The following is a 24,935-nucleotide window of genomic DNA, read 5'->3' as shown; positions in this document are numbered from 1 at the left end:
TTTCAATTTTATTACTGAGGGTCTGTTCACATTTCCTGAAAATGCACACTTTAGCACATTTTTGCATTAACAGTGCACTTCGGATTTGTTACATTTTTTGCATACAGTTTCTTTATGCGTCTTAACCACTTCTGGACCGGAAGATTTTCCCCCTTAATGACCAGGTCATTTTTTGCAAATCAGCACTGCGTTTCTTTAACTGACAATTGCGTGATCAAGCGGCACTGTACCCTAAAAAAATTTGATGTCATTTTTGGGGGTTTTTTTCCCCACAAATAGAGCTTACTTTTGGTGGTATTTGATCACCTGTGCGATTTTTCTATTTTTATAAACACACAAAAAAAGCGACAGTTGTGAAAAAAAGAACAATATTTTTCACTTTCTGCTATATAAAATTCCTAAAAAAAAAAAAAAAAAAATCAAAATCAAATTTTTTTTCTTTATTTTAGGCCAATTTGTATTCTGCTACATATTTTTGGTAAAAAAATAAAATAAATCCCAATAAGAGTATTTTGATTGGTTTGCGTAAAAGTTATCACGTCTACAAACTATTTTTTAACTAGTGTCCCTCCTAGGTAGGTGCTAGGTAAAATCATTGTTTGCTCTGCCTGCTTATCAGGGGAGCCTGATTTTTAGTTTTGCCTGTTGCATATGTCCATGTGTCATTTATCTGGTCTGTTTCCTTTTGTTCTGTGTACCTGTGCATACACCCCAATCATTGTAGTAGCATACGCCTATACACATCTAGATCCTGAGAGATCTTTACACAAAAGAGGTAGTTCAATCAGCAATACACATTTATTGAAAGGGTTACATAATATATATACAAATTACACACTAAACAGTATTTACAACACATGGTTAGTACAGACCTCCTGGCGTATATGATATTTACAAATTACCCACAATAGCCATATTTACAATACCATGTACGTATTGAGCAGGGAGTTAAGTTACCTTTTCACTTCAGGCATGGTGCCTGCCGTGTGTATTCAAACACTAAAGAGAAAAAGTATGTATACATTCTAAGTGTGAGGTGTATAGTCTATATTTACCATCCCCAGTAGCTTCATCCTAGTCTGCTTGCAAGAGAGTGATCTCTCTCCTCACCTATATTAATATAGACCCATATCGCCTTGCTCAGATCCATTCTGATTGGTTTAGCAATCTTACCCTTCTCCTCCCTTTGGGCATATATTATTCAGGACTGGGCAAATTGCCCATCCCTGAACCGACGATCACCTTCATTGCATATCTAAAGACTGAGTCTTTGAAAATTAGGGTGAGATAAAGGAATGACCTGTCATGGACGATTGTCCATTATTTTCTGGCCCCGTAATGTCTGGCTAACAGGAACGTAAGTACAGTATGGTACTATTCTGCATATCAGTTTGTTTTCTAGTGCAAATTGAACTGGCATTTCAAATGGACTTGTTAATCAAGTTACTATTGCCTGCAGACTGAAGTCACACAACTTCATATAATTGATAATCATATATCAACTCAATGTAAGATCAAAACTCAATATCTGGTACATATATATTTACACCCATCTATATACAGTCTCTAATGGGGATTTATACATAACTCCTCCTCAGGCCACAGTAATGGAGATTACACATAAACTCATAAGGCAACAGGTCTGAGGGAGTGTCCCCACTGTATCCAATAGGGGAGCCTGTTGGACAGTGAAAGAAATCCAGCCAATGACACACAGACTTTTGTAACTGTGCCAGTGGGTTGGCACAGAGTGGTGCATCCTGGGATAGGCCAAGGGCACATGTGACAGGGCGTCTGTGGGCGGGAAGCCAGGTCCCAGGAGGAGGGTGACGGCTGTCTCTCCTCCTGTCAGCAAGGAAGGTGGTCTCAGGCAGTCGGCCTAGTGAACCAAGTGTGTGATGCTAAGCCAGGAGGTCCAGGATACTGACAAGTGGAGCTGAAGGCAGAGCAACTCAGGGAAAAACCATGTCTGTGAGTGCCGGGAAGCTTGCCAGGGGGTCTGCCCAGGAAGGGGACCACTCCAGTGGAGAGTCAGTGGACAAGGGGCTAGCATGCACAGGAGGTGATAATGGGGGTGCCAGGTCAGGACCCTGAAGAGAAATTCAGTCGGGAACCTATCTTCTACTTCATTTCAGTGGGAAGGTGAAGCAGCAGCCTTGCCACAGTCATTACAGTTAGTGTTCTCAGAAATTGTGCATAATTGAAGTTGGAGTATCCCACTCATCCCTTCTCCCATCCAAGTTCTGAAATAAAACACAAAAAATCCCCTGGACTGTTCATTGCCTGAGCCTAGTCTTAAAGTGATAAGTTTTATGGACTGTTGCTAGGGGTAACCCAAGGGAATTCACACTTAGCAGCTCCTAAGGGGGCAGTGCTACACTAGTAATGGTGGAGATCTGCAATTTTTAGTGGAACTGCAACATTGCGGCGGACAGATCGGACACCTAACTGACATTTGTGACACTTTTGGGGGGACCAGTGACATTACTACAGTACCAGTGGATATTTTTAGCACTAATTGCTGTAGTAATGACACTGGCCGGGAAGGGGTTAACACCAGGGGTGATCAAAGGGTTAAATATGAGTCTAGGGGGTGTTTTCTAACTGTGAGCGGGATGGAGTTACGGAATCTAAATAGGAGAAACACAGACGCCCTGTGTAAATTACTGAGAGAACAACGGTCTGCTGTGTTTACATCAGCAGACCGCCATTCTCTCTCTTCAGGGAACGATTGCGGGTGCCCGGCGGCAATGGAGGCCGCCGGGCCCATGCATTAGCTTCCCCTGTGGTGAATGGAAGCGGCCGCGTGCCCCCAGGATTGCTCTCGCGAACCATCATACAGGTACGGCGATTTTGTGGGAACCTGCCGACCTGTTGCCGTATATAGCAGGCAGCTGGTCAGCAAGTGGTTAGAGTAAACCCACTTTTGTTAAGATAAAAAAAATTCCCGTCTAGGTGATTAGCGTACATTGCAAGACTTTTTTTTAGCAATCTTTGTTGCTGATTCCTACCTGGTTATGCTCTGAAGAAATAGTTGCATAGTTACATAGTTTGCGAGGTTGAAAAAAGACATCAATCCATCCAGTTCAACCTATGATGTGCGTGTGTGTTTGCTGTTAACTGTACATTGTATACCCCTGTATGTTGTGGTCTTTAAGGTGCCCATCTAATAGTTTTTTGAAACGATCGATGCTCCCTGCTGATACGACTACCTGTGGAAGAGAATTCCACATTCTTACTGCTCTTACAGTGAAGAACCCCTTATGTATTTTGAGGTTAAACCGCCTTTCCTCTAGTTTTAGTGAGTGGCCACGTGTCTTATTGTATTCCCTTTCTCTGAAAAGTTTGTTCCTTATGCTCGGGTCACCAGTACAGTATTTGTACATTGATATCATATCCCCCCTCAATCGTCTCTTCTCTAGAGAGAATAAGTTCAGTGCTTGTAGTCTTTCCTCATAGCTGATGTCCTCCATTCCTCTAATAATTTTTGTTGCCCTTCTCTGGACTCTCTCCAGTTCCAGCACATCCTTCCAGAGGACCGGTGCCCAGAACTGGACAGCATACTCCAGATGTGGCCGAACCAGAGTCTTGTAGAGAGGGAGAATAATCTCTTTATTTCTGGAGTGAATCCCCTTTTTTATACATCCCAGTATTCTGTTGGCTTGCTTGGAGCGGCTTGGCATTGCATGCCACTGCCAAGCCTGTTGTCTACCAGTACCCCCAAGTCTTTTTCCATCCTAGACTCACCCAGAGGTTCCCCCCCTAGTGAGTAGCTTGCTTTCTGGTTTCTGGCCCCCAAGTGCATTACTTTACATTTTTCAACATTAAACCTCCTCTGCCATGTAGTTGCCCACCCCGTTATTTTGTTCAGGTCCGCTTGTAAGGTTTCCACATCCTGCATAGAAGATATTGGCATGCTTAGTTTAGTATCATCTGCAAATACTGAGATTGTACTAGATATCCCCTCCTCTAGATCATTTATGAATAAATTAAACAGGATTGGTCCCAGGACATAACCCTGGGGGACCCCGCTTTCCACACCCACCGAATCTGAGTACTCCCCATTAATCACCACCCTTTGCAACCTCCCCTGGAGCCAGTTCTCTAGCTATAGTGATTTGTTTGACCTTGTCATTTGTAGACTGCGGTTCATTATAATCAGCTGCTGTTCTGTGTTATAATGAGAAACGTTGCTGTGTCCACATCCTGTTAGAAGTGATTAACCCTTAGGGAGTATCTTACCAAAATGGTGAGTGCGGTGACCGTGCCGCTGGAGGACTTTATTCTAAGGTAAGTAATTTATAATGTGCTAGTATGCTATGCATACTAGCACAATATGCCATTGTCTTGCATAAAAAAGTGTGGTTTACTATGGCTTTAAAAGACTATGTAGGGAGGTGAAAGGAGGGGCAGGGGAGCTTGGCCAGCACAGACAGGAACTAGATACTCCCAGAAGAGAAGAGGGCTATGATGTGTAAAGAGGGAAGGAGTCTGTGCTTTGGGAATGGACTTTCCTGGAATAGGTAGATTTCCAGCAGGCTGCAAAGCACATTGTAATTTAATAAAAAAATATATATATGTGTATGTGTGTATATATATATATATATATATATATATATATATATATATAAAGAAAAATACTCCAGATAAACATTTTAAATACTTGTGCTTTTAGTTGTATTTTAAGCTGGGTCTCTGTAATCCATTTTCCTTCTGTGCTTTGTAATGACAACGCTAATTAGAGTTGAGATATAACCTACTAACAGTTTTGTCTCGGTTTCTGAAAACAGGACAACTATTTTGGAGGTTAGCTGCTCTTGTAAACCAGTAAAAAAACAATGTTGTCTGTGACGTGTGGGAGTCAGAGTTTGTATTGTGTCTATGCCCAGCATTCCAATGACAGCTCTGACATTCTGAGAAGGAAAATGACCACAGCACCTATTTCTTTTTATTCTTCCACATTTATAGTATAGGGGCTACTTTCTGCATTCAGTTCGTAATAAATATCTATGTAAATGCATTTAGGTAGGTGACCTCTTTCCAGCCTGACAACGCTGTCGAGCTATAGATGCCAGTTGGATGCCATCTCCGCTCCAAGGATTCAGCTCTGTTGTAAGCCCTGCTCCAGAATACACTCATACTGGAGCTTTGTGGTCGTGGGATCACTTAGAAAAAGTAAAACATTCATTTAATGTGTTTATATTGAGATTTATTACCAACTGAAAGTGATTGTAAAGGAAAATATTTTTTTTTAAACCATAACGAACATGTTTTACTTACCTGCTCTGTGCAATGGTTTTGCACAGAGCAGCCCCAATCCTCTTCTTTTTGGGTCCCCCGCTGGTGTTCCTGGCTCCCCCGACCATAGCAAGTCTCTTACTAGGGCTTTCATGCAAGCAGGCTTGCTCCCGAGACACTCTTGTGACCCATTCACACACAGAGCCTTGCTCAGCCCTGCCCCTCACTCTCTCCTCATTGGCTCACTGGCTGTGATTGACAGCAGCAAAGCCAATGGCTCCCAGTGCTGTGAGAGCCAATGATGAGAGAAACCAGGAGAGCCACTGCTCTTGTGCAATTTGCTGGATTGAGATGGGGGTTGGGTAAGCATAAGGGGGGCTGGGGGGGAGCTGCACCCAGGAGGTTTTTTTTTTTTTAACCTTAATGCATACAACATTGACTTTCCTAAATCCTTATGCTGCTAGCATTAGTAAATAGAGTATCTTATATTTACTTTTTTAAACTTTTTTATCCATTTCTTCAGTTACTTCCTAGTTTCTATGCCTAGGCAAATTACGTCATTCATCTCAGGAGTCTTCAGGAGGGGAGGCAGGCTTTCTCAACTAAGGGCAGTGGATTCCAGAAAGTAAATGCTATGTGAATCATCTGCCCTTACTCAAGATGGCCCCCAGCAGAAATGCTAGGGAGTGTGATTTCTCAGCAAAATAAAGCATGGAGACATGGATGGATGGGTGAGTTTGTTTTGAATACTTAAAACACCACCGTAAACAATGAAGCAAAGTTTTTACTTAAAAAAAAAGTAAAGGCAATACAGTCACCTGCCTTTTAAAGCCGATCTCTCCACTGTGCTTATATTTATTGCATTCAAGTGGTTCTAAAAGCTCAAGGTATTTTTTTCCCTTAAGGTGGCTCTCAGTAATTTTTTCATCAGATACAGTGTAGGTCCAATTTAAAGAGAAACTGCAGTCTGCTCATATAATTTGTAATAAAAACATATTTGCCATTCTAAAGCTTCCCTCCAACCGCTTTGCATATTATTTGATATATACTGTGATTCTGTGCTTGCCAAATATTCTTCAGCCATTTTAACTGTGGGCAGCTTGAGCTGCTGTCTGTTCACTTCCTGGATACACACACACACACCACTGCTTATTTGAACATTTCTCCTCTCTTGATGAATACTCCTGGATCTGTGCATTCTCCTGTTATCTCTGCCCTCCTCCAAGCCCCCTCCAGCTCCTCAGCTCTCCTATGACTTATCCCTCCTCTAACTCATGAGAGTTATGCCCTGTACACACGTGCAGATTATCTGCAGACTTTTGTCTGCAGACTTACCTTTTCTATGTAGTGCAAGGGCCTGCCGGATTGCATACAAATTGAAAGTGTTTAGGTTTGACCACATATTATATGGTTTTGGTAAGTCTGAAGACAAAAGTCTGCAGATAATCTGCACGTGTGTACGGGGCATTAGAGAGAGCGCTGTGCATGATGTCAGTAGCCTAGGCATTTTACCAAAAAAGGTGGGCTGTAGAAGGTATTTACTGGCAGACAAAAAAAAAGTTTACTATCCAAAGTTAAAACAACAAGAGCAGAGGATTTAGATGGAAAGATGAAAAAAATTACTCAGAGCCACTTTAAGGAAAAAAAAAAAAAACATGAGCATTTAGAACCACTTGATTGCAATAAACTTAAGTGCAGTTGAGAGATTGGCTTTAAAAGGCGGGTGACTGTATTGTCTTTACTTTTACTTTTTTTTTTTTTTTTTAATAAAAAGTGTGCTTAATTGTTTATGGTGGTGTTTTGAGGAAAGGCCTCCTTTGCAGACTCAAATAGATAAAAAAAAAATTATCCAAACAGCAAATGCATCTGATTGGATACAGCTGCTGTTCGGCCATCAATTTTCCACCTCTGTTCTTTGATTTTGAAATCAAAGGATGTGTAGTTGGGAGGGTGCCAACAGGGCTACCCACAAGGCAAATTTCAGCCAGTACATTAGGAACCAGGCAAATTTCACTTCTAGTACAACCAGCCTAATTTTTATCAGGCATCCTTTAATGTGTCTTCCACACTGACAAATAACTGTTGTCACAGCTTACACACAATGCTGCAATCTCCTCCAGAACAATGTAGAGCGCCTTTTTTAACTTTGTCATTTAGGAGGTATTATTCTGTGGATATGTGGGACAATATTTTCATCCCTGAACCATATACATGCACTATATTACTAAAAGTATTGGAACGCCTGCCTTTACACGCACATGAACTTTAATGGCATCCCAGTCTTAGAGCCCGTAGAGTTCAATATTGAGTTGGCCCACCCTTTGCAGTTATAACAGCTTCAACTCTTCTGGGAAGGCTGTCCACATGGTTTGGGAGTGTGTCTATGGGAATGTTTGACCATTCTTCCAGAAGCCCATTTGTGAGGTCAGGCACAGATGTGGATGCTTGGCTCGCAGTCTGCACTCAAATTCATCCCAAAGATGTTCTATCAGGTTGAGGTCAGAACTCTATGCGGGCCAGTCAAGTTCCTCCACCCCAAACTCGCTCATCCATGTCTTTATGGACTCTAAAAGATAATAAAAGTATAGAGGGTGCACCAGCCTAGCGCGTTACCTTTGCAAATATTTTTATTTAAAAGAAATCTGTGTGTATCATACTCACAAAGGCCTTGTTCAAGTGTGATATATGTATGTATGTGTGTGTGTGTGTGTGTGTGTGTGTATATATATGTATGTATGTGTGTGTGTGTGTGTGTGTGTGTGTGTGTGTGTGTGTGTGTGTATATATATATATATATATATATATATATATATGTGTGTGTGAGTGTGTATATATATATATATATATATATATATATATATATGTATGTGTGTGTATATATGTATGTGTGTATATATATATATATATATATATATGTGTGTGTGTGTGTGTGTATATATATATATATATATATATATATATATATATATATATATATATGTATGTGTGTGTATATATATATATATGTGTGTATATATGTGTGTGTGTGTGTGTGTATATATATATATATATATATATATATATATATATATATGTGTGTGTAAAACAGTCCACCAAAAATCCATGCAGTATGTTCTACTCTTTGGAAGCAGTAGTGGGATATAGTTCTCCAAATAAAGCGGACTCATTTCGAGAGTGACCCCCCTCTTCCTCAGAGCCCTTTGTGAGTATGATACACACAGATTTCTTTTAAATAAAATTGTTTGCAAAGGTAATGCGCTATGCTGGTGCGCCCTCTGTACTTTTATTATCTTTTAGAGTTCATCTGGGTTCCATGGCCTGTTCGGAGTGTCAGCACAGCCAAAACAGCGGCTAGACCAGGGGAATTGGGAACACCTATTCCTCCACGTAACCAACTGCTAGCAACTCTCAAGCACAGGAGCATTTACTTTGTTTTTCTTTTGTCTCTATAGACCTTTTGACAATATAGTGTATGTATCTGTGAATATAAAAAAAATTATAAATGGGGGGGAAAAAAATCATAAAAATGTAAAGCTGCCATAGCTAACCTCTTAATGAAATCTGGTATCTTAGCTGTCCCTGGCTTCATCACTTTATCACTGACCCAAAACAAGCATGGAGCAAGGTAAGTTTAGGTGAGGTCACAGCTCCTGGTCTGCATACTTGTTCCAGATCAGTGGCTTAAAAAGTCTTGAATGCCTTTTAGTCAACATGACAGCCAGGTCACTAGCATTTTCAGGTGAGAAGATCCCTGAAAGATCTAAAAAGCCAGCAAACAACTTAGCTTGCTAGCAACCAGACAATACTGTACTTTTTTTTTTTTTTGATGGAGGTAGTCTTTATTTTCAAAGCTGGTGCTGGGGAGCAGCAATTGGATGTAACCTGTTGCATACATATTTTACTTCCAAGCCGAGGATGTCATTAGGTTTGTTTGTCTCTCCCTTCCACAGAACATTTCCCTTTATTGTTGAATCCATGACCTTTTAATTCCGGTAGTTTATAAAACAGGAAGAGTGACCTTCTGCTCCTTCCTCCAGGCTATAGATTATAATCTGGAAATGTATACTGTGCTGATATGTTTACAGTAGCTTTTGACCTCCCTTCTAAAAAAATATCAGGAGGCTGCCCAATTAAAACCAGATCTTCAGTAAAGCTGTGAAAAGCTGACCTGCTATTAGAAATTAAATGGCAAACAAAGGTATACAAAAAGCATGATAAAATCCTAAACCATGGTTAATATCTGTGTGATATGAGCTTAAAATATACCTATACACTAATATGCCAAGTCAAGAGAATAAAAGGAGCTGTCATTGTAAGGCTCCGTTCACATACTGGCATCAGATTGTGGGCAAAATCATTGCAAATCACAGGACGCTCGTGTGATTTTCGTGACTTGCAATGGCACCCCAAACGCAGCACTACTTTGCCGCGATTGTCACCTGACGAATAGCGGTAAAATCGCACAAACAGAACTTCTTTTGGGCAACAGGCGTCTCGCGATTCTGTTTGTGCAATTTTTCCCGCGATTGGGCAACAATTGCGGCAAAATCGCACAGCATTTTGGGTGCCATTGCAAGTTACAGGATTCGCATGGGTGTCCCGCGATTTCTAATGATTCCGAATTGCAGCGATTCTACTCGCAATTCAATACACTACACTAGTATGTGAACGGAGTCTAACAGAATGCAAAAAGGAAGGCAAGTTAGATTTATTGCAGATAATGCTTTGCATGTCCAGGGATGCGCAAATCGTATCTCCCAATACCCAGGGCTTGCTGTTCTGGGCACCGGGCAGGCGTTTGTTTGTTTTTTTTTTTTTTTACATTTAGCTCTTGTCAGTTTGCTATTGTCAAAGGTGTACAGCAGTTCAGGTACGATTCAAATGTGATTCAGAAATGCGATTGTGAATTACCCTTCTGTTCAAAGCTAATCTAGTACTGCTGCGATTTTCAATCCTCCTTCAAAACTACCTTCCATCTACTTCTATGCAAATTTGTCTTCTAGCCGCTTCTATGCAAAACCAGCTGTGAACCGAATCCTATGTGAACAGTTATCTCATAATGCTGCTATACTCTATGCCATGAAAGTTTGGAAGCCATTGCTTCAAACTCACATAGGGCCCTTTTTTTTTTTTTTTTAACCGTATCAAGAGCGCACTGCATGGATGTGAACAGGGCCATCTTTAATATTGATTGGACCCTGGGCAAACATTTTCTTGGGCCCTCCCAAATTCACTTACCAACTATTTGTGGGCAGTGCAGGCTCAGGGGGTAGCTGCTTAGGGCCCAACAGCGACTGGGCCCGGGGAAGCTGCCCCTTTTTGACCTGAGTTAAGGACCATGTATTTTCAGAAGTCATTTGAATTTATGCCTTTCGGACCACATCAGATTCACATCAGTGTGAACCGGGACTAAAGCCCCGTACACACGAGAAGAAATTCGGCCCGGGAAATTTCGTCCGACGACCGATCTGCCGATTTTCGGCTTGTTAGTATGGTGCTTTCGACAGCCCACTCCTGATGTGCAGGCATTAAAATTTTTGTCCTCCGTCAAAACACGTCCGATTTTCGTCTAATTAGTACAGATTTCGATGGGGAAAAATCTTATGAGCAAGACTAGGCATGCTCAGAGATGAAAGAACACATACAAAGAAATCCAACACATGACATCACTTCTGAAGTAGAATTCTGACGTACGGGAAAATTCGTGTGCAGTCTAGGCACATTCCAACCAACAGAAACGCACTCTGGACAAAAGACAGATGACCGGTCGGCGGAAATTCGTACCGTGTACACGAAGCTTAAGGCTCCATTCACACAAATGCAATTCTGCCCGAGATCTCAAAACGCACTACAATGGCAAAATGCAGGTTCAGGTGCCTTTCATTGCTCATCACACTGCAAGATCTCTCCCTTGCAGGTGAGTAGGAGATGAACAGCACAATGTTAAAACCTTATTTAACCACTTTACCACCGGAGGATTTTGCTGTCTTCCGTCCAGACCACTTTTTGTGCTTCGGCACTGTGCGAATTTAACTGACAATTGTGCGGTCATGCAATGTGGTACCCAAACAAAATTTACGTCCTTTTTTTCCCACAAACAGAGCTTTCTTTTGGTGGTATTTGATCACCTCTGCGCTTTTTATTTTTTGCGATATTAATAAAAAAAGAGCGAAAATTTTGCAAAAAAATGACATTTTCAACTTTGTCTTTTAAAAAATATCCAATATACTCAATTTATGTCATTTTTTTTGGCCAAAATATATTTAGCTACATGTCTTTGACAAAAAAAAATTCAATGAGCATATTTTTATTGGTTTGCGCAAAAGTTATAGCGTCTACAAACTATGGTGTAAATACTGAAATTTTACGCAGCTTTAATTTCTGACTGCCTATCTCAATTCATGAAGTGCTAAAATGGCAGGGCAGTACAAGACCCCCCCAAATTACCACTTTTTGGAAAGTAGACATCCTAAGGAATGTTCTGAGAGGCATGTTGAGCTCATTGAATATTTAATTTTTTTGTCACAGGTGTTTGAAAAATAAATAAAAAAAAATGTTTTTTTTTTTTAACACAAAGTTGTCACTAAAAGATAAATTTCTCACACATGCCATGGGTATATGTGTAATTACACCCCAAAATATATTCTGCTGCTTCTCCTGAGTACAGGGATACCACATATGTGAGACTTTTTGGGAGCCTAGCTGTGTACGGGACCCCGAAAATCAATCTCCATCTTTAGGTTTTCTAATGGCGTAAATTTTTGATTTTACTCCTCACTACCCATCACAGTTTCGGAGGCCCTGAAATTTCAAGATAGCACAAAACCCCCCAAATGACCCCATTTTGCAAAGTAGACACCCCAAGCTATTTGCTGAGAGGCATGGTGAGTCCATGGAATATTTTATATTTTGCCACAAGTTTTGGGAAAATTACAATTTATTTATTTTTTTTTTTTTTAACACAAAGTTGTCACTAAAAGATAAATTTCTCACACATGACATGGGTTTATGTGGAATGACACCCCAAAATACATTCTGCCGCTTCTCCTCAGTATGGGGATACCCCATGTGTGAGACTTTTTGGGAGCCTAGCTGTGTACGGGACCCCGAAAATGAATCTCCATCTTTAGGTTTTCTAATGGCGTAAATTGTTGATTTCTCTCCTGACTACCCATCACAGTTTCGGAGGCCCTGAAATTTCAACATAGCACAAAACCCCCCCAAATGACCCCATTTTGCAAAGTAGACACCCCAAGCTATTTGCTGAGAGGCATGGTGAGTCCATGGAATATTTTATATTTTGCCACAAGTTCCGGGAAATATATTATTATTATTTTTTTTTTGTTTTTTTACACAAAGTTGTCACTAAATGATATATTGCTCACACATGCCATGGGTATATGTGAAATGACACCCCAAAATACATTCTGCTGCTTCTCCTGAGTACAGGGATACCACATGTGTGAGACTTTTTTGCAGTCTAGCCGAGTACAGGTCCTCGAAAGCCAACCCCCACTTTCAGGCTTTCCAAGGGCGTAAATTGTTGATTTCACTCCTGACTACCTATCACAGTTTCGGAGGCCATGAAATGCCAAGACAGCACAACCCCCCCCCCCCCCCAAATGACCCCTTTTCGGAAAGTAGACACCCTAAGCTATTTGCAGAGAAGCATGTTGGGTGTTTTGCAGATCTCACTTTTTGTCACAAAGTTTTGGAAATTGAAAAAAGAGGAAAAAAAATGCATTTTCCTGTTTTTTCTTCATTTTCCAAAAAAAATGAGAGATGCAAAATACTCACCATGCCTCTCAGCAAATAGATTGGAGTGTCTACTTTGCAAAATGGGGTCATTTGGGGGGGTTATGTGCCATCTTGGCGTTTCATGGCCTTCAAAAGTGTGATAGGTAGTAAGGAGTGAGATCAACAATTTACGCCCTTAGAAAGCCTGAAGGTGGGGAGTGGTTTTCTGGGTCCTGTACGCGGCTAGACTGCAAAAAAGTCTCACACATGGGGTATCCTTGTACTCAGGAGAAGCAGCAGAATGTATTTTGGGGTGTCATTTCACATATACCCATGGCATGTGTGAGCATTATATCATTTACTGACAACTTTGTGTAAAAAAAAAAAAAAAAAATAATAATTTTCCTGAAACTTGTGGCAAAATATAAAATATTCCATGGACTCATCATGCCTCTCATCTAATAGCTTGGAGTGTTTACTTTGCAAAATGGGGTCATTTGGGGGGGTTTTGTGCCATTTTGGCATTTCATGGCCTTCAAAAGTGTGATAGGTAGTAAGGAGTGAGATCAACAATTTACGCCCTTAGAAAGCCAGAAGGTGCGGATTGGTTTTCCGGGTCCTGTATGCGGCTAGACTGACAAAAAGTCTCACACATGGGGTATCCCTGTACTCCGGAGAAGCAGCAGAATGTATTTTGGGGTGTCATTTCACATATACCCATGGCATGCGTGAGCAATATATTATTTAGTGACAACTTTGTGTAAAAAAAAAAAAAAAAAAAAATTGTCATTTTCCTGAAACTTAGGGCAAAATATAAAATACTCCATGGACTCAATATGCCTCTCAGCAAATAGCTTTGGGTGTCTACTTTCCAAAAAGGGGTAATTTGGGGGGTGTTTGAACAGTCCTGGCATTTTATGCTCAATTTTAGCAACACATCACCCACTCTTCTAACCACTTGAAAACCAAGCCTTTTCTGTGAGTTTTTGTTTACATGAAAAAATATTTTTTTTTCACAAGAAAATTACTTTGAACCCCCAAACATTATATATTTTTCTAAAGCAGAGGCCCTACAGAACAAAATGGTGGATGTTGCAATTTTTTTTGTTACACGGTATTTGCGCACACATTTTCCAAACGCAATTTTTGCGTAAAAAAAACAATTTTTTTATTTTTAATGCAGAAATACACTATATAATTCCAAATTGTTTGGTAAAATTTAAAAGATGATCTTATGCCGAGTTCATAGACACCTAACATGACATGCTTTAAAAATTGCGCACGCCCGTGCCGCGGCAACAAACTACGTACGGTTTTAAAAGCCTTTAAAAGTCTTTACAGGTTACCACTTTGGACTTACAGAGGAGGTCTACCACAAGAATTACTGCCCTCGACCTGGCGTTCACGGCGATACCTCACATGCATGCTGAAATTGCGGTTTACATATGACACTAGACCAACGCTTGTGCGCGCATTTGCACGCAAGCACGGGGGGACAGGGGGGCTTGATTTTTTTTTTTTTTTTAATTTGCTTTCTTATGTTATTTTGACACCTTTTCTTTCATTTTTTTTTTCCTTTAATCATTTTTATTGTTATCACGGTGAATTTAAATTTCCTCTATGATAGCAATCTGTAGTGACAGGTACTCTTTTTAAAAAAAATTGGGGTCTTTTAGACTCTAGATCTTTCCTCTGACCTTAACGCATCTGACCATACCAAAATTGGTGTGATAAAATACTTTCCCAATTTCCCAATGGCGCTGTTTATTTCTGGCGAAACAGAAGTCATGAAATGCTCGTAGCCTCCGGCATCTTAGGCCATAGAGATGATTGGAGCCATTCTCATCTCCAATCAGCTCTATGGTTAGATAATTGAACCACCGGCTGCACTCTCGGGTTAACCGGTGGGACAGGAGAGCCCGAGAAAAACCGTGGAAGGCAGCGGAAGGCGGCAGGAGGGGGGGGGGGGGGAGTCCCCTCCCACTGCATGTAAAAGCAGTCTAGCGGCCAATTATCCGCTAGGATTGCTTTTACATGTAAGCCGACCGCTTGCTGTAAAATACGATACCAAGATGATGCCTAAATCTGCAGGCATCATCCTGGTATAACCACTCAAAGTCCAGCAACGTACCAGTACATTGCTGGTCTTTGTTTGGCATATAGGTTTTTTTTTTTTCATGCAGTCTGTGGGCTGAACGAAAAAAAAGAGAACCTATCAGAAATCAGCACAGGAATAATGCGTAGTATTACTCATCATTAACCGCCCAAACAACCACCCACTAAATTTAATGATGGGTATACACGACACTATCCACGTATACCAAAATAGGATTTTAACTGCAGTGCTGAAATCAGAAAATCACCACAGCTGCTATCAGCAAAGGTATCCATATATGCTGAGTGCAAACGCTGTTTGTGTCAGAATATATAAAATCAATGCATGGTAGCCGACGAGTACCTGCAAGAGAAACAGGTCACAAAAGAATGAAAAAACAAACAAAGTACATTAAAAAAAAGTACATTAGGAAGAGTAGGACATATAAAATGACTGACACAACAAAAGTTTTTGGATTCTCATCATTAACCGCCCAAACAACCACCCACTGAATTTAATGATGGGTATACACGGCACTATCCACGTATACCAAAATAGGATTTTAACTGCAGTGCTGAAATCAGAAAATCACCACAGCTGCTATCAGCAAAGGTATCCATGTATGCTGAGCGCAAACACTGTTTGTGTCAGAATATATGAAATCAATGCGTGGTAGCCGACGAGTACCTGCAAGAGAAACAGGTCACAAAAGAATGAAAAACAAACAAAGTACATTAAAAGTACATAGGAAGTGTAGAAGAACATAAAAAATGACTGAGACGACAACTATTTTTGGCTTTTATGTATTTTTTTTTTTTTTTCTTCAAACGTCGAGTTCCAGGTTCGTCTCTCTCAAAATGACGATAGCCATCGAACCTCTTTTGAGACCCTGTGTAAATGTGCCCTAAACTGTGCCGTGCTGTACCCTATGCTAATAATCCACTAGTGTGTGGTAGCGACGGAAACAGTCACCGTGGCACAGACCAGGTCGGTCAGGACAGTCGGGACAATAATTCCGGGTGTCACGCCTAAATCCGCGCTTGCTGCAGACACGGCATCTTTTTTGGGGGTATCGTTTGGTAGGGGTACTCGGGAGGTTTTTCGGAAAATGCCTCTCATGCAGCTGGCTCACTGCATCTGGTTGGGGAAGTTGGGCAGGAGCACCAGCTGAATACAGAAGGGCTCTGATTATCTCTTCTTGGAATTGAAAGAAGGATAATGTTCCAGCAGACGCTTTGTATAAGACAAAAGCGTTGTAAACAGCCAATTGAAATAGGTATACAGACACTTTTTTGTACCAGCGTCTGGCCTTACGGGCAATTAAGTACGGTCCCATCATCTGGTCGTTGAAGTCCACCCCTCCCATTTTACGGTTATAGTCGTGGACACAGAGGGGTTTCTCAACAACAACACCGGTGACCGTAGTAATTTGGACTGCCGTGTCTGGGTGAATGGAGGACAGCACGTAAACGTTTTGTTTGTCCCTCCACTTCACTGCAAGCAATTCATCGCACCTCAAGCAGGCTCTCTCCCCCGAGCTCAGTGGGGCATTCACTAGCCGTTGGGGGAAGCCCCGGCGATTAGATCGCACGGTGCCACAAGTGCCAATTTGCAATTGATAGAGGTGTCTAAAAAGTGGCACGCTTGAATAGAAATTGTCCACGTACAAGTGGTACCCCTTTCCGAATAAGGGTGACACCAAGTCCCAAACTATCTTGCCGCTGCTCCCTATGTAGCCTGGGCAGTCGGGGGGCTCCACAGTGCTATCTTTTCCCTCATAGACACGGAAATTAACTGTATAGCCTGTGGCCCTGTCACAAAGCTTATACAACTTGACCCCGTATCTGGCACGCTTGCTGGGGAGGTACTGTTTGATAGCAAGGCCACCAGTAAACTTAATCAGGGACTCGTCAACGCAGACATCTTGTTGGGGGGTAAACAAGGCTGCGAACCGCTGATTGAAGTGGTCTATGAGGGGCCGAATTTTGTGGAGCCGATCATATTCAGGGTCTCCCCGAGGACGACAGAGTTCATTGTCGTTGAAATGCATGAACCGAAATATTTGTTGGTATCGAGCCCTGGACATAACAGCAGAGAACACGTACATTTGATGAATTGGGTCAGTGGACCAATATAACCGCAATTCATTCTTTCTTGTAATGCCCGTGTTGAAGGAAAGGCCCAGATAGGTTTTAAACTCCTGAATCGTAATAGGATTCCAGGCGAATGGTCTGGCAAGGGGTGAATTTGGGTTGGCGGCGATGAATTGTTGAGCGTACAAATTTGATTGGTCCACAATAGATCTGAAAAGATCTTCAGTGAAAAACAGCTCAAAGTTTATGGGATTAAAACCAGCTGTTTCCACTTGCATTCCGGGTTGGGCGGTGAATGGGGGAAGTACTGGCGCTGTGGAATCTGTGGGCTGCCAATTAGGATATGCCAGCGCTTCAGGGAGGACACTATGGGCTCTACTGTCCTGTCTTCGGATACGCGGTGGCTGCGGGCCACTACTCGTGCTAGCCACCGCACCAGCTTCAACTGCACTCAGGTGACTCGCCACGTCACCAGGTGATACTGCAGTGCTGGTTGAAGGTCCAGGGTGTACTAGGCCGCTCGTGCTTGCCAGTTCACGAGAAGTGTGAGCGGCACTAGTACTGGAACTCTGCTGCATACCAGAAACCTCCAGTTCTTGCAAGTCAACAACTCCAGAATGGGGTCGGGTACGCCTGACCCTAGCAGGGACCCCTCTGTCGGAGCTATCTGTCAGGGAGCCGCTGCCGTCATCTGGTTCGTATATTGACCCTGATTCTGCCGGTGAGGCTTCCCCATCGCTCTCACTTGACATGGTCATTATACTGTATCATCACTGAACGAACGTTTTGTCATTTTGGTAGCTAAATTTACTCGTACAGTGATGCGACTACTAGGTAATAAAAGCACCTGGTTGTCGAGGACTATTTGGTCGCTACAAAGAAAAACTGCTAGTGCTAACAGAGATCAGGCCTGACTCTGCTAACGCAGCGGTTTTGTGTGATGTGTTTTTTGGAAGTGTCAGTAATCTATTGATTACTACACTTGCCTGGGTAAGGTGGGCTGGGCAGGGGGGCTAAACGCAGGTGCTAGCAGGAATCAGTGCTGATTGTGCAAACACTGCGTTTGGGGAACACTAAATTATGAGGACGCTAGTATAGTTCTGATCAGATCAGATATTGATCTGTTCAAACACTATACTAGTAACGGTGGTGTGTGTGTGTGTTAGTGTACTTGACTCTAACTGACGCTAAGTAACGGTGGTGTAGTGGGACCCTGACGCTAACTAGCTAGCCTAAGTTGTGTCACCCGTGACGCTAATACAGTGATCGGTAATCACTGTATATAGTGAACACTGTGACAGGGAAGTGAAGGGGTTAAACTGGGGGAGATCAAGGGGTTAAACCTTTATAGAGGATAGATGGCGGGTGGCCTAAACCTATTCGGGCCTAGCGCAAGCGCAAATTAGGGTCACCAATGACACTAAATACAGTGATCAGTAGTTATCTGATATACTGTATATATTAGTGCACTGTTTTATATGGAGTGAAGGGGTTAACTGGGGAAGATCAAGCGGTTAAAAGTTTATTAGGGAATAGGTGGCGGGTGCCCTAACCCTATATGGGCTTAGCGCAAGCGCAAATTAGGGTCACTAGGGACACTAAATACTGTGATCAGTATTTACCTATATACTGTATTTAGTGCACAGAGTAATAGGTAGTGAAGGGGTTAACTGGGGCTGATCAAGGAGTAAAAACTTTATTAGGGGATAGGTGGCGGGTACCCTAACCCTATTTGGGCCTAACGCAGGCGCAAACTACGCTCACAAGTGACACTTATACAGTGATCAGTAAAATATCTGTATACCACTGTATATAGTGTTCACTGTGAGGGGTTTGGGGGTGATCAGGGGGTGATCAGAGGTGATGAAGGGGTTAAATGTGCCTATGTGAGGTGTGTCAGTGTAGTGTTGGTGGAAACTCACGTTTTTGGTGTGTCTCTGTCTCTCTCCTGGATCCGAAAGGACTTCAGGAGGGACAGTGACATCACTTCCCCTGTCTGTGTTTACATTACACAGACAGGGGACAGATTGCCATTGGTGGGGACCGATCTACAGACACTGACCAAAAATCATTGGTCAGTATCTGGTGATTGATCGGTTCCCTACCGAATGCCATCGGTATCGGGACCCGCGGCGCGCGGGAGCGCGCTCTGGAGCCGCGATCGCGCATGACGTTAATACTACGTGGCTGAGCGGTATCGTGCCGCACTGCCGCAGTAGTATTACCGCGCGCGGTCCTAAAGTGGTTAAATACGATTTTGGTTAATATATATATATATATATATATAATATAATTTTTTTTATCAAAACAAGTAGATTGTCATGAGGGACAAGTAGAATGGGACTTCTACCTGATTAAGTCCCTTGGACAAGTATTTTTTTTTTTTTTAATTTCCACACCCCTCGTGTCTCTTCTGCACTTAAGAGCCTGTCTGCTCGCAGTTTTTTCCTTTGCCTTTAGTTGTCCTTTTATATACCGTGTGCTCACAGAACTGCCTGTATTATATATCTATTTTCTATCATTTCACTACGGATACGCTTTAAGCCCTCATACGCATTGAACGCGGCTTTGAATCCATGTGACTTCATCTGAACTCGCACAATTTCAAAGCCGCATTTCTGTCCGAATTGGGGGGGGGGGATTTGAAAGACATCGGTGCAGGTTCATGCACAGATGTCTATTGAAGTCGCCCCTGAAGTCGCCAAAAGTAGTGCAGGAAATCAGTACAGTGCCGCAAAGGGGGCATCGCACTGAATGGAATGGTGACTGTGGTGGCAATAGGCTGCGATATGACATAAGATTTGACCTGTCAAATCGCATCGATGTGAACAGGGGTTAACTTTTTCAGTAGGAGCACATTTTTTAAGGCTCTTTATGTATTGCTCTAATGCTTAGATTGAGTTCAGGTGCTCAGCCGCAATTACTTTACAATCTGATTGTGGACCTTGGCAGATATATGAAGTTTATAGTTTAATCAATCGCTTCCTTTAAAAGCTTCTCTATAAAGTGTCCCTGTTTGTTTCTATTCTTTTCTATGGCAAAATCTGTAAACAATCAGTACTGCATTTAAATCCCTGTGGTCTTAGTAATTGCCACATTTCATTGCAATGACTCCACTGAGGTTTTGTACTGTCCTGGTGTTGCCTATACTGTCTTCAGTGCATTGTGCAGCTGCTCTAGGTTAATAGAGATCTACTGTGGATACTACTTCCACGTTTATCTCATATATGTTATGCTACACCCTTTGTCTGCCAGTTTCAAATACATTGGAACATCTGAGTTTTTTTCTAGTCCTTGACATCCAATGCCAAGTTTCTTTAGCCCACTACAAATACTTTCCGCAGTTAATCACAAGTAGAAGTTACTCCACTCTACAGAATGCCAGGAATGTGTCCTGGAAGGCAGATAATCACTGTTGCTCGATTATGGTCCCTTTAAGGGGGATGACAAGAGACAGTTGCGGTATTTAGGGATTCTCACCAATGCAAAAGAAAGAGACAGAGCGCCTCTTAAGTGCAGCAATTTATTAAGGCTTAAAATCACTATGTAGTAACAACTCACTAGATGGAAGTGAAGTTAGGCTTGTATGCTCCGGTGGTATGTCAGGAGATGGATGTTGTACCAGGGGTCCTGGAGGATGGAACACCTAGTGCCGATTGGGTGGACAGATGGACGCTGTGCAGAGGATATTCCGTCTTCCGGGTTCCAGGTACGGCTGGGCGCCAAGGACCACGCTGGAATGCAGCGCACGCAAGACTGGGAATGACACGACGCGTTTCAGAGCTCGCGCACGGCTCTCAATGGGCATGCGCGCGCTTTTTTCAAGTGTGAGATAGGAGAGTAATCCGGAAACAAGCCATATATATGAGCAAGGAGTAAACAAGGGGGAGGTGACTACAAGAATGCCTAGAAATTCCTATGGGCAGCTAAAACAACTACACTGCGCTAATTAGTGCTGGATACATTTTACAGGACTGTAAATACAGATCAATAAAAATGTCTATATATATGCATAAAAATAAGTTAATAAATAACAGTACATATAATGTAATGAGTAAAAAGGATGTACACTAGATATAAAAACTATATAAGGTTAAAAACCAGAGATACAATCTATTTGGGTTTAAAAAATGTATATATGACTGAACTACATATATATATGAGAACTGACTCACTATATGCCTTTGTTCTTCCTATTTATACATGTATATACATTTTTCCATATATACGTACTTCCCCTTCTGACTTATTCTCTATGTCATTTTTCACTACATACATGTGTATATATATATATATATATATATATATATACGTAGTTCAGTCATATAAACATTTTTTAAACCCAAATAGATTGTATCTCTGGTTTTTAACCTTGTATAGTTTTTATATCTAGTGTACATCCATTTTACTCATTACATTATATGTACTGTTATTTATGAACTTATTTTTATGCATATATATATATAGACATTTTTATTGATCTGTATTTACAGTCCTGTAAAATGTATCCAGCACTGATTAGCGCAGTGTAGTTGTTTTAGCTGCCCATAGGAATTTCTAGGCATTCTTGTAGTCAACTCCCCCTTGTTTTCTCCTTGCTCATATATATATATGGCTTGTTTCCGGATTACTCTCCTATCTCACACTTGAAAGAAGAGCGCGCATGTCCATTGAGAGCCGTGCGCGAGCTCTGAAATGCGTCGTGTCATTCCCAGTCTCCGGTGACGTCACGCAGCGTGCGCTGCGTTCCAGTGTGGTCCTTGGTGCCCAGCATGGCAGGGTTTCTGTTTCCTGTATAATTGCATGTACTCTGTCTTTTTATACCAACATGAAAGTGGAAGTTAACCCTAGAATTATTCTATGAACATTAAGCTGCCTTATAACATATGTACCTGGATAAATGCATAACACCACGTTTGAATTCTATTGGCGCTTTGGTTGGCCAGCAGTTCTCACTAGAATTTCTGGCCATTTACCAGCAACATCGAGCAACTGATGGTGTCGCTTGCACTCACTTATCTTATCTCCGTATTTTTCAGCATATGGGCACAAATAGTGTTTCTCACTCAGGCTTTGCAATCACAAGACTTTGATAACATGAGCTGAGCCAACACTATGAGCTGCATGGTGTCAATGGTAAATGGCCAGCAGTTTACAATGCCGATTGCTAAACAACTGGAAAGTGAACAGAATTCAAACATGATGCTATGCATTTATCAATGTGCATGTATTTATGGCTGTTTAAATTTTTTAGAGTAATTCTACGGTAAACTTTAACTACAAAATGAAACCATCCAAGCATAAAACACAAGATAAAATCAAAACTACCGGTATATCTAAAGACCAACTTTTTTTTATTACTGTTCTTCCTCCTACCATCCCTCCAAAAGTTGTACCTTTGGTTATACTTTAACACTTAGTGTGGTTATAAACCCTGTTTTTTTTTTGTTTTTTTTTTCTATGTGCCCCCGTGTCCCATTGTGTGGGTTTCCCTTCACTTCCTGTCCCACAACCAAAACACAAAATGATAGGAAATCTCTCCAAAGTGAGGGAATCCTTTTTTGTCACCAGAGTGACCAGAATCCTTGTAAATTGTTCCTTCTATTCCTCTTCTGGTGGCAAACCAAAATTTGGGATTTTCTTTAATTTTCACTAACTCACAGAGAGGGTGAATCTCCCTAATGGAGGCACATACAGCAATAAACACCTATCCAAACTCTATCCAAAATTAAAAGAAAAAAAAAATGCCTTTAGTTCTACTTTAAGGCTATAATCACAGGGACAATAGATAAGCAAATTTTGTGCAAATGAGAAAGATATAATTTTCTCCTGTACAAATAATTAGTAAGACCTCATCTGGAATATGCAGTTCAGTTTTGGGCACCAGTTCTCAAAAAGAATATTGGGGAACTGGAGAAAGTGCAGAGAAGGGCAACCAAACTGATAAGGAGGAGCTCCGCTATGGGGAACGATTGGCTGAACTGAATTTATTCTCTCTTGAGAAGACATTAAGGGGAATATGGTTAACATGTATAAATACATAAGGGGTCCATATAGTGGACTTGGTGTTGGGTTAGTCACCTAAAGGTCGCCACAAAGGACAAGGGGGCACTCTTTACATCTGGAAGAAAATATATTTTCTCTACAAATATATGGAAAGGTTTCTTCACAGTAAGAGCTGTGAAAATGTGGAATAGACTCCCTCAAGAGCTGGTTCTGGTCAGCTCTGTGGATTGCTTTAAAAAAGGCCTGGATTCTTTCCTAAATGTACATAATATAACTGGATACTAACATTTATAGGTAAAGTTGATCCTAGGGAAGATCCGATTGCTTCTCAGAGGATCAGGAAGGAATTTTTTCCCCTTCTGGAGCAAATTGGATCATACTTTGCTGGGGTTTTTCACTTTCCTCTGTATCTACTTTGGGTATAGGATTGTGTATATGGGATTGTATGATTTTTTTTTTTTTTCTCATTTTTGGGTTGATCTAAATGGACTTCTGTCTTTTTTTTTTTTTTTTCAAACTGACTATATAACTTACAAAAATGATCAAAAAGGATTTTTGAATGCATTCAACTGGAACTGATTATAATAATAATTATTAGGCATAGCTTTAGACTGTGTTATGCAAAGCGTGAAAATTTGTTTTGCCTAATTTTTTGTGTATCTCCTTTTTTTTTTTTTTTTAACAGGATCAGTGGTTCTGGCGTGTTAAAAATAATAAAGTCATGGATGGAAATCCTATGCAGATTACTTACTTTTGGAGAGGATTGCCTCCCAACATTGATGCAGTTTATGAAAACAGGGATGGTAACTTTGTCTTCTTTAAAGGTGAGATACCTTGTTTGTCTGTATTTGTGTCTGTGTTTGTGATGGGTCACAACTTGGACTCACTTACACACTCATACTGTATGTGCTATTAGAGAATCTCAGCCTCAACCAGAATACATCATCCTTATACTCTTGCTGCCTTTGCAGTATCCAAGTAATTGGCAAGCTTGATTTGCGGTTGTGGAGTTCTGCTTGTAATTCAAAACCATGGGCACCACTTGCATAGCATCTATATGGACATGATTTTCAGGGTTCTCTGGGTTCTACTCACAGCCCAAATGGTAAATGGTTTTAACCAAACTTGACCTTGTGTGCTATTGTGCTATTGACTTATTTATTCAACTCCACCCCAGAGGAGCTTACAATATTATCTGTATGCTCTTTGCAAACTGCATACTGAGAAAATATGGCTGACCATGTTCTGAAACTGCTGGCTCCTTGTCTGCCATGCTAATCCCCCATTGTTTCAGTGTTTTCAGAGTCCATTTCTTTGAACAAGTATGCAAATTTGGAGCTCTGAGCTGGGTCATGATTGATGTCAGAGTCCAGAACCAGGCAGTTAATTTTTTTCAGAAGGAAGTCAGCAGTGGCAGCCTTTATATTTCTCTCAGTACAGGTTTCTTTTCAGTTTACAATTTTTGTATGAAACAATTGCACACTACGCAGTCTCTAAGGATGTAAAACACTCACAATGCTTCTACTAGTCACAGTATATTTACCATAGGCTAGGACAGCCTTTTTTAACCAGTGTGCCGCTAAAGGTCTTTAGGTGTGCCGTGGGAACATGGTAGATGAGATGAGCCCGATCTCCCGATCCCGTCCCGAACTGTATATTGGCACTTTGAGGGAGCTCCGTCAGCCTCAGCAAAGTTAAAGCGGAGTTCCAGCCATTTACTCACCTGTCCAACGGTCCAGCGATGCGGCCGCCGGAAGCCTCGATCC

At 41.4% G+C, this 24,935-nt stretch overlaps 1 protein-coding gene across 3 annotated transcripts in view; it reads left to right on the top strand.

The window, feature by feature from the left end:
* The window catches only part of MMP16 (matrix metallopeptidase 16), a 378,979-nt gene that overhangs the window by 298,911 nt on the left and 55,133 nt on the right, over positions 1 to 24,935 (top strand). For all 3 annotated transcript variants that reach the window (XM_082258608.1, XM_082258607.1, XM_082258609.1), the window contains one exon: positions 23,855 to 23,993. In XM_082258608.1, coding sequence (XP_082114734.1) covers positions 23,855 to 23,993 — 139 coding nt within the window. The remainder of the gene's footprint in view (positions 1 to 23,854; positions 23,994 to 24,935) is intronic.

Source organism: Pelophylax lessonae, assembly GCF_965119305.1.
Source record: "Pelophylax lessonae genome assembly, chromosome: 5".
Lineage (NCBI taxonomy): Eukaryota > Metazoa > Chordata > Amphibia > Anura > Ranidae > Pelophylax > Pelophylax lessonae.
This window is presented reverse-complemented; position numbering and strand designations above follow the sequence as displayed.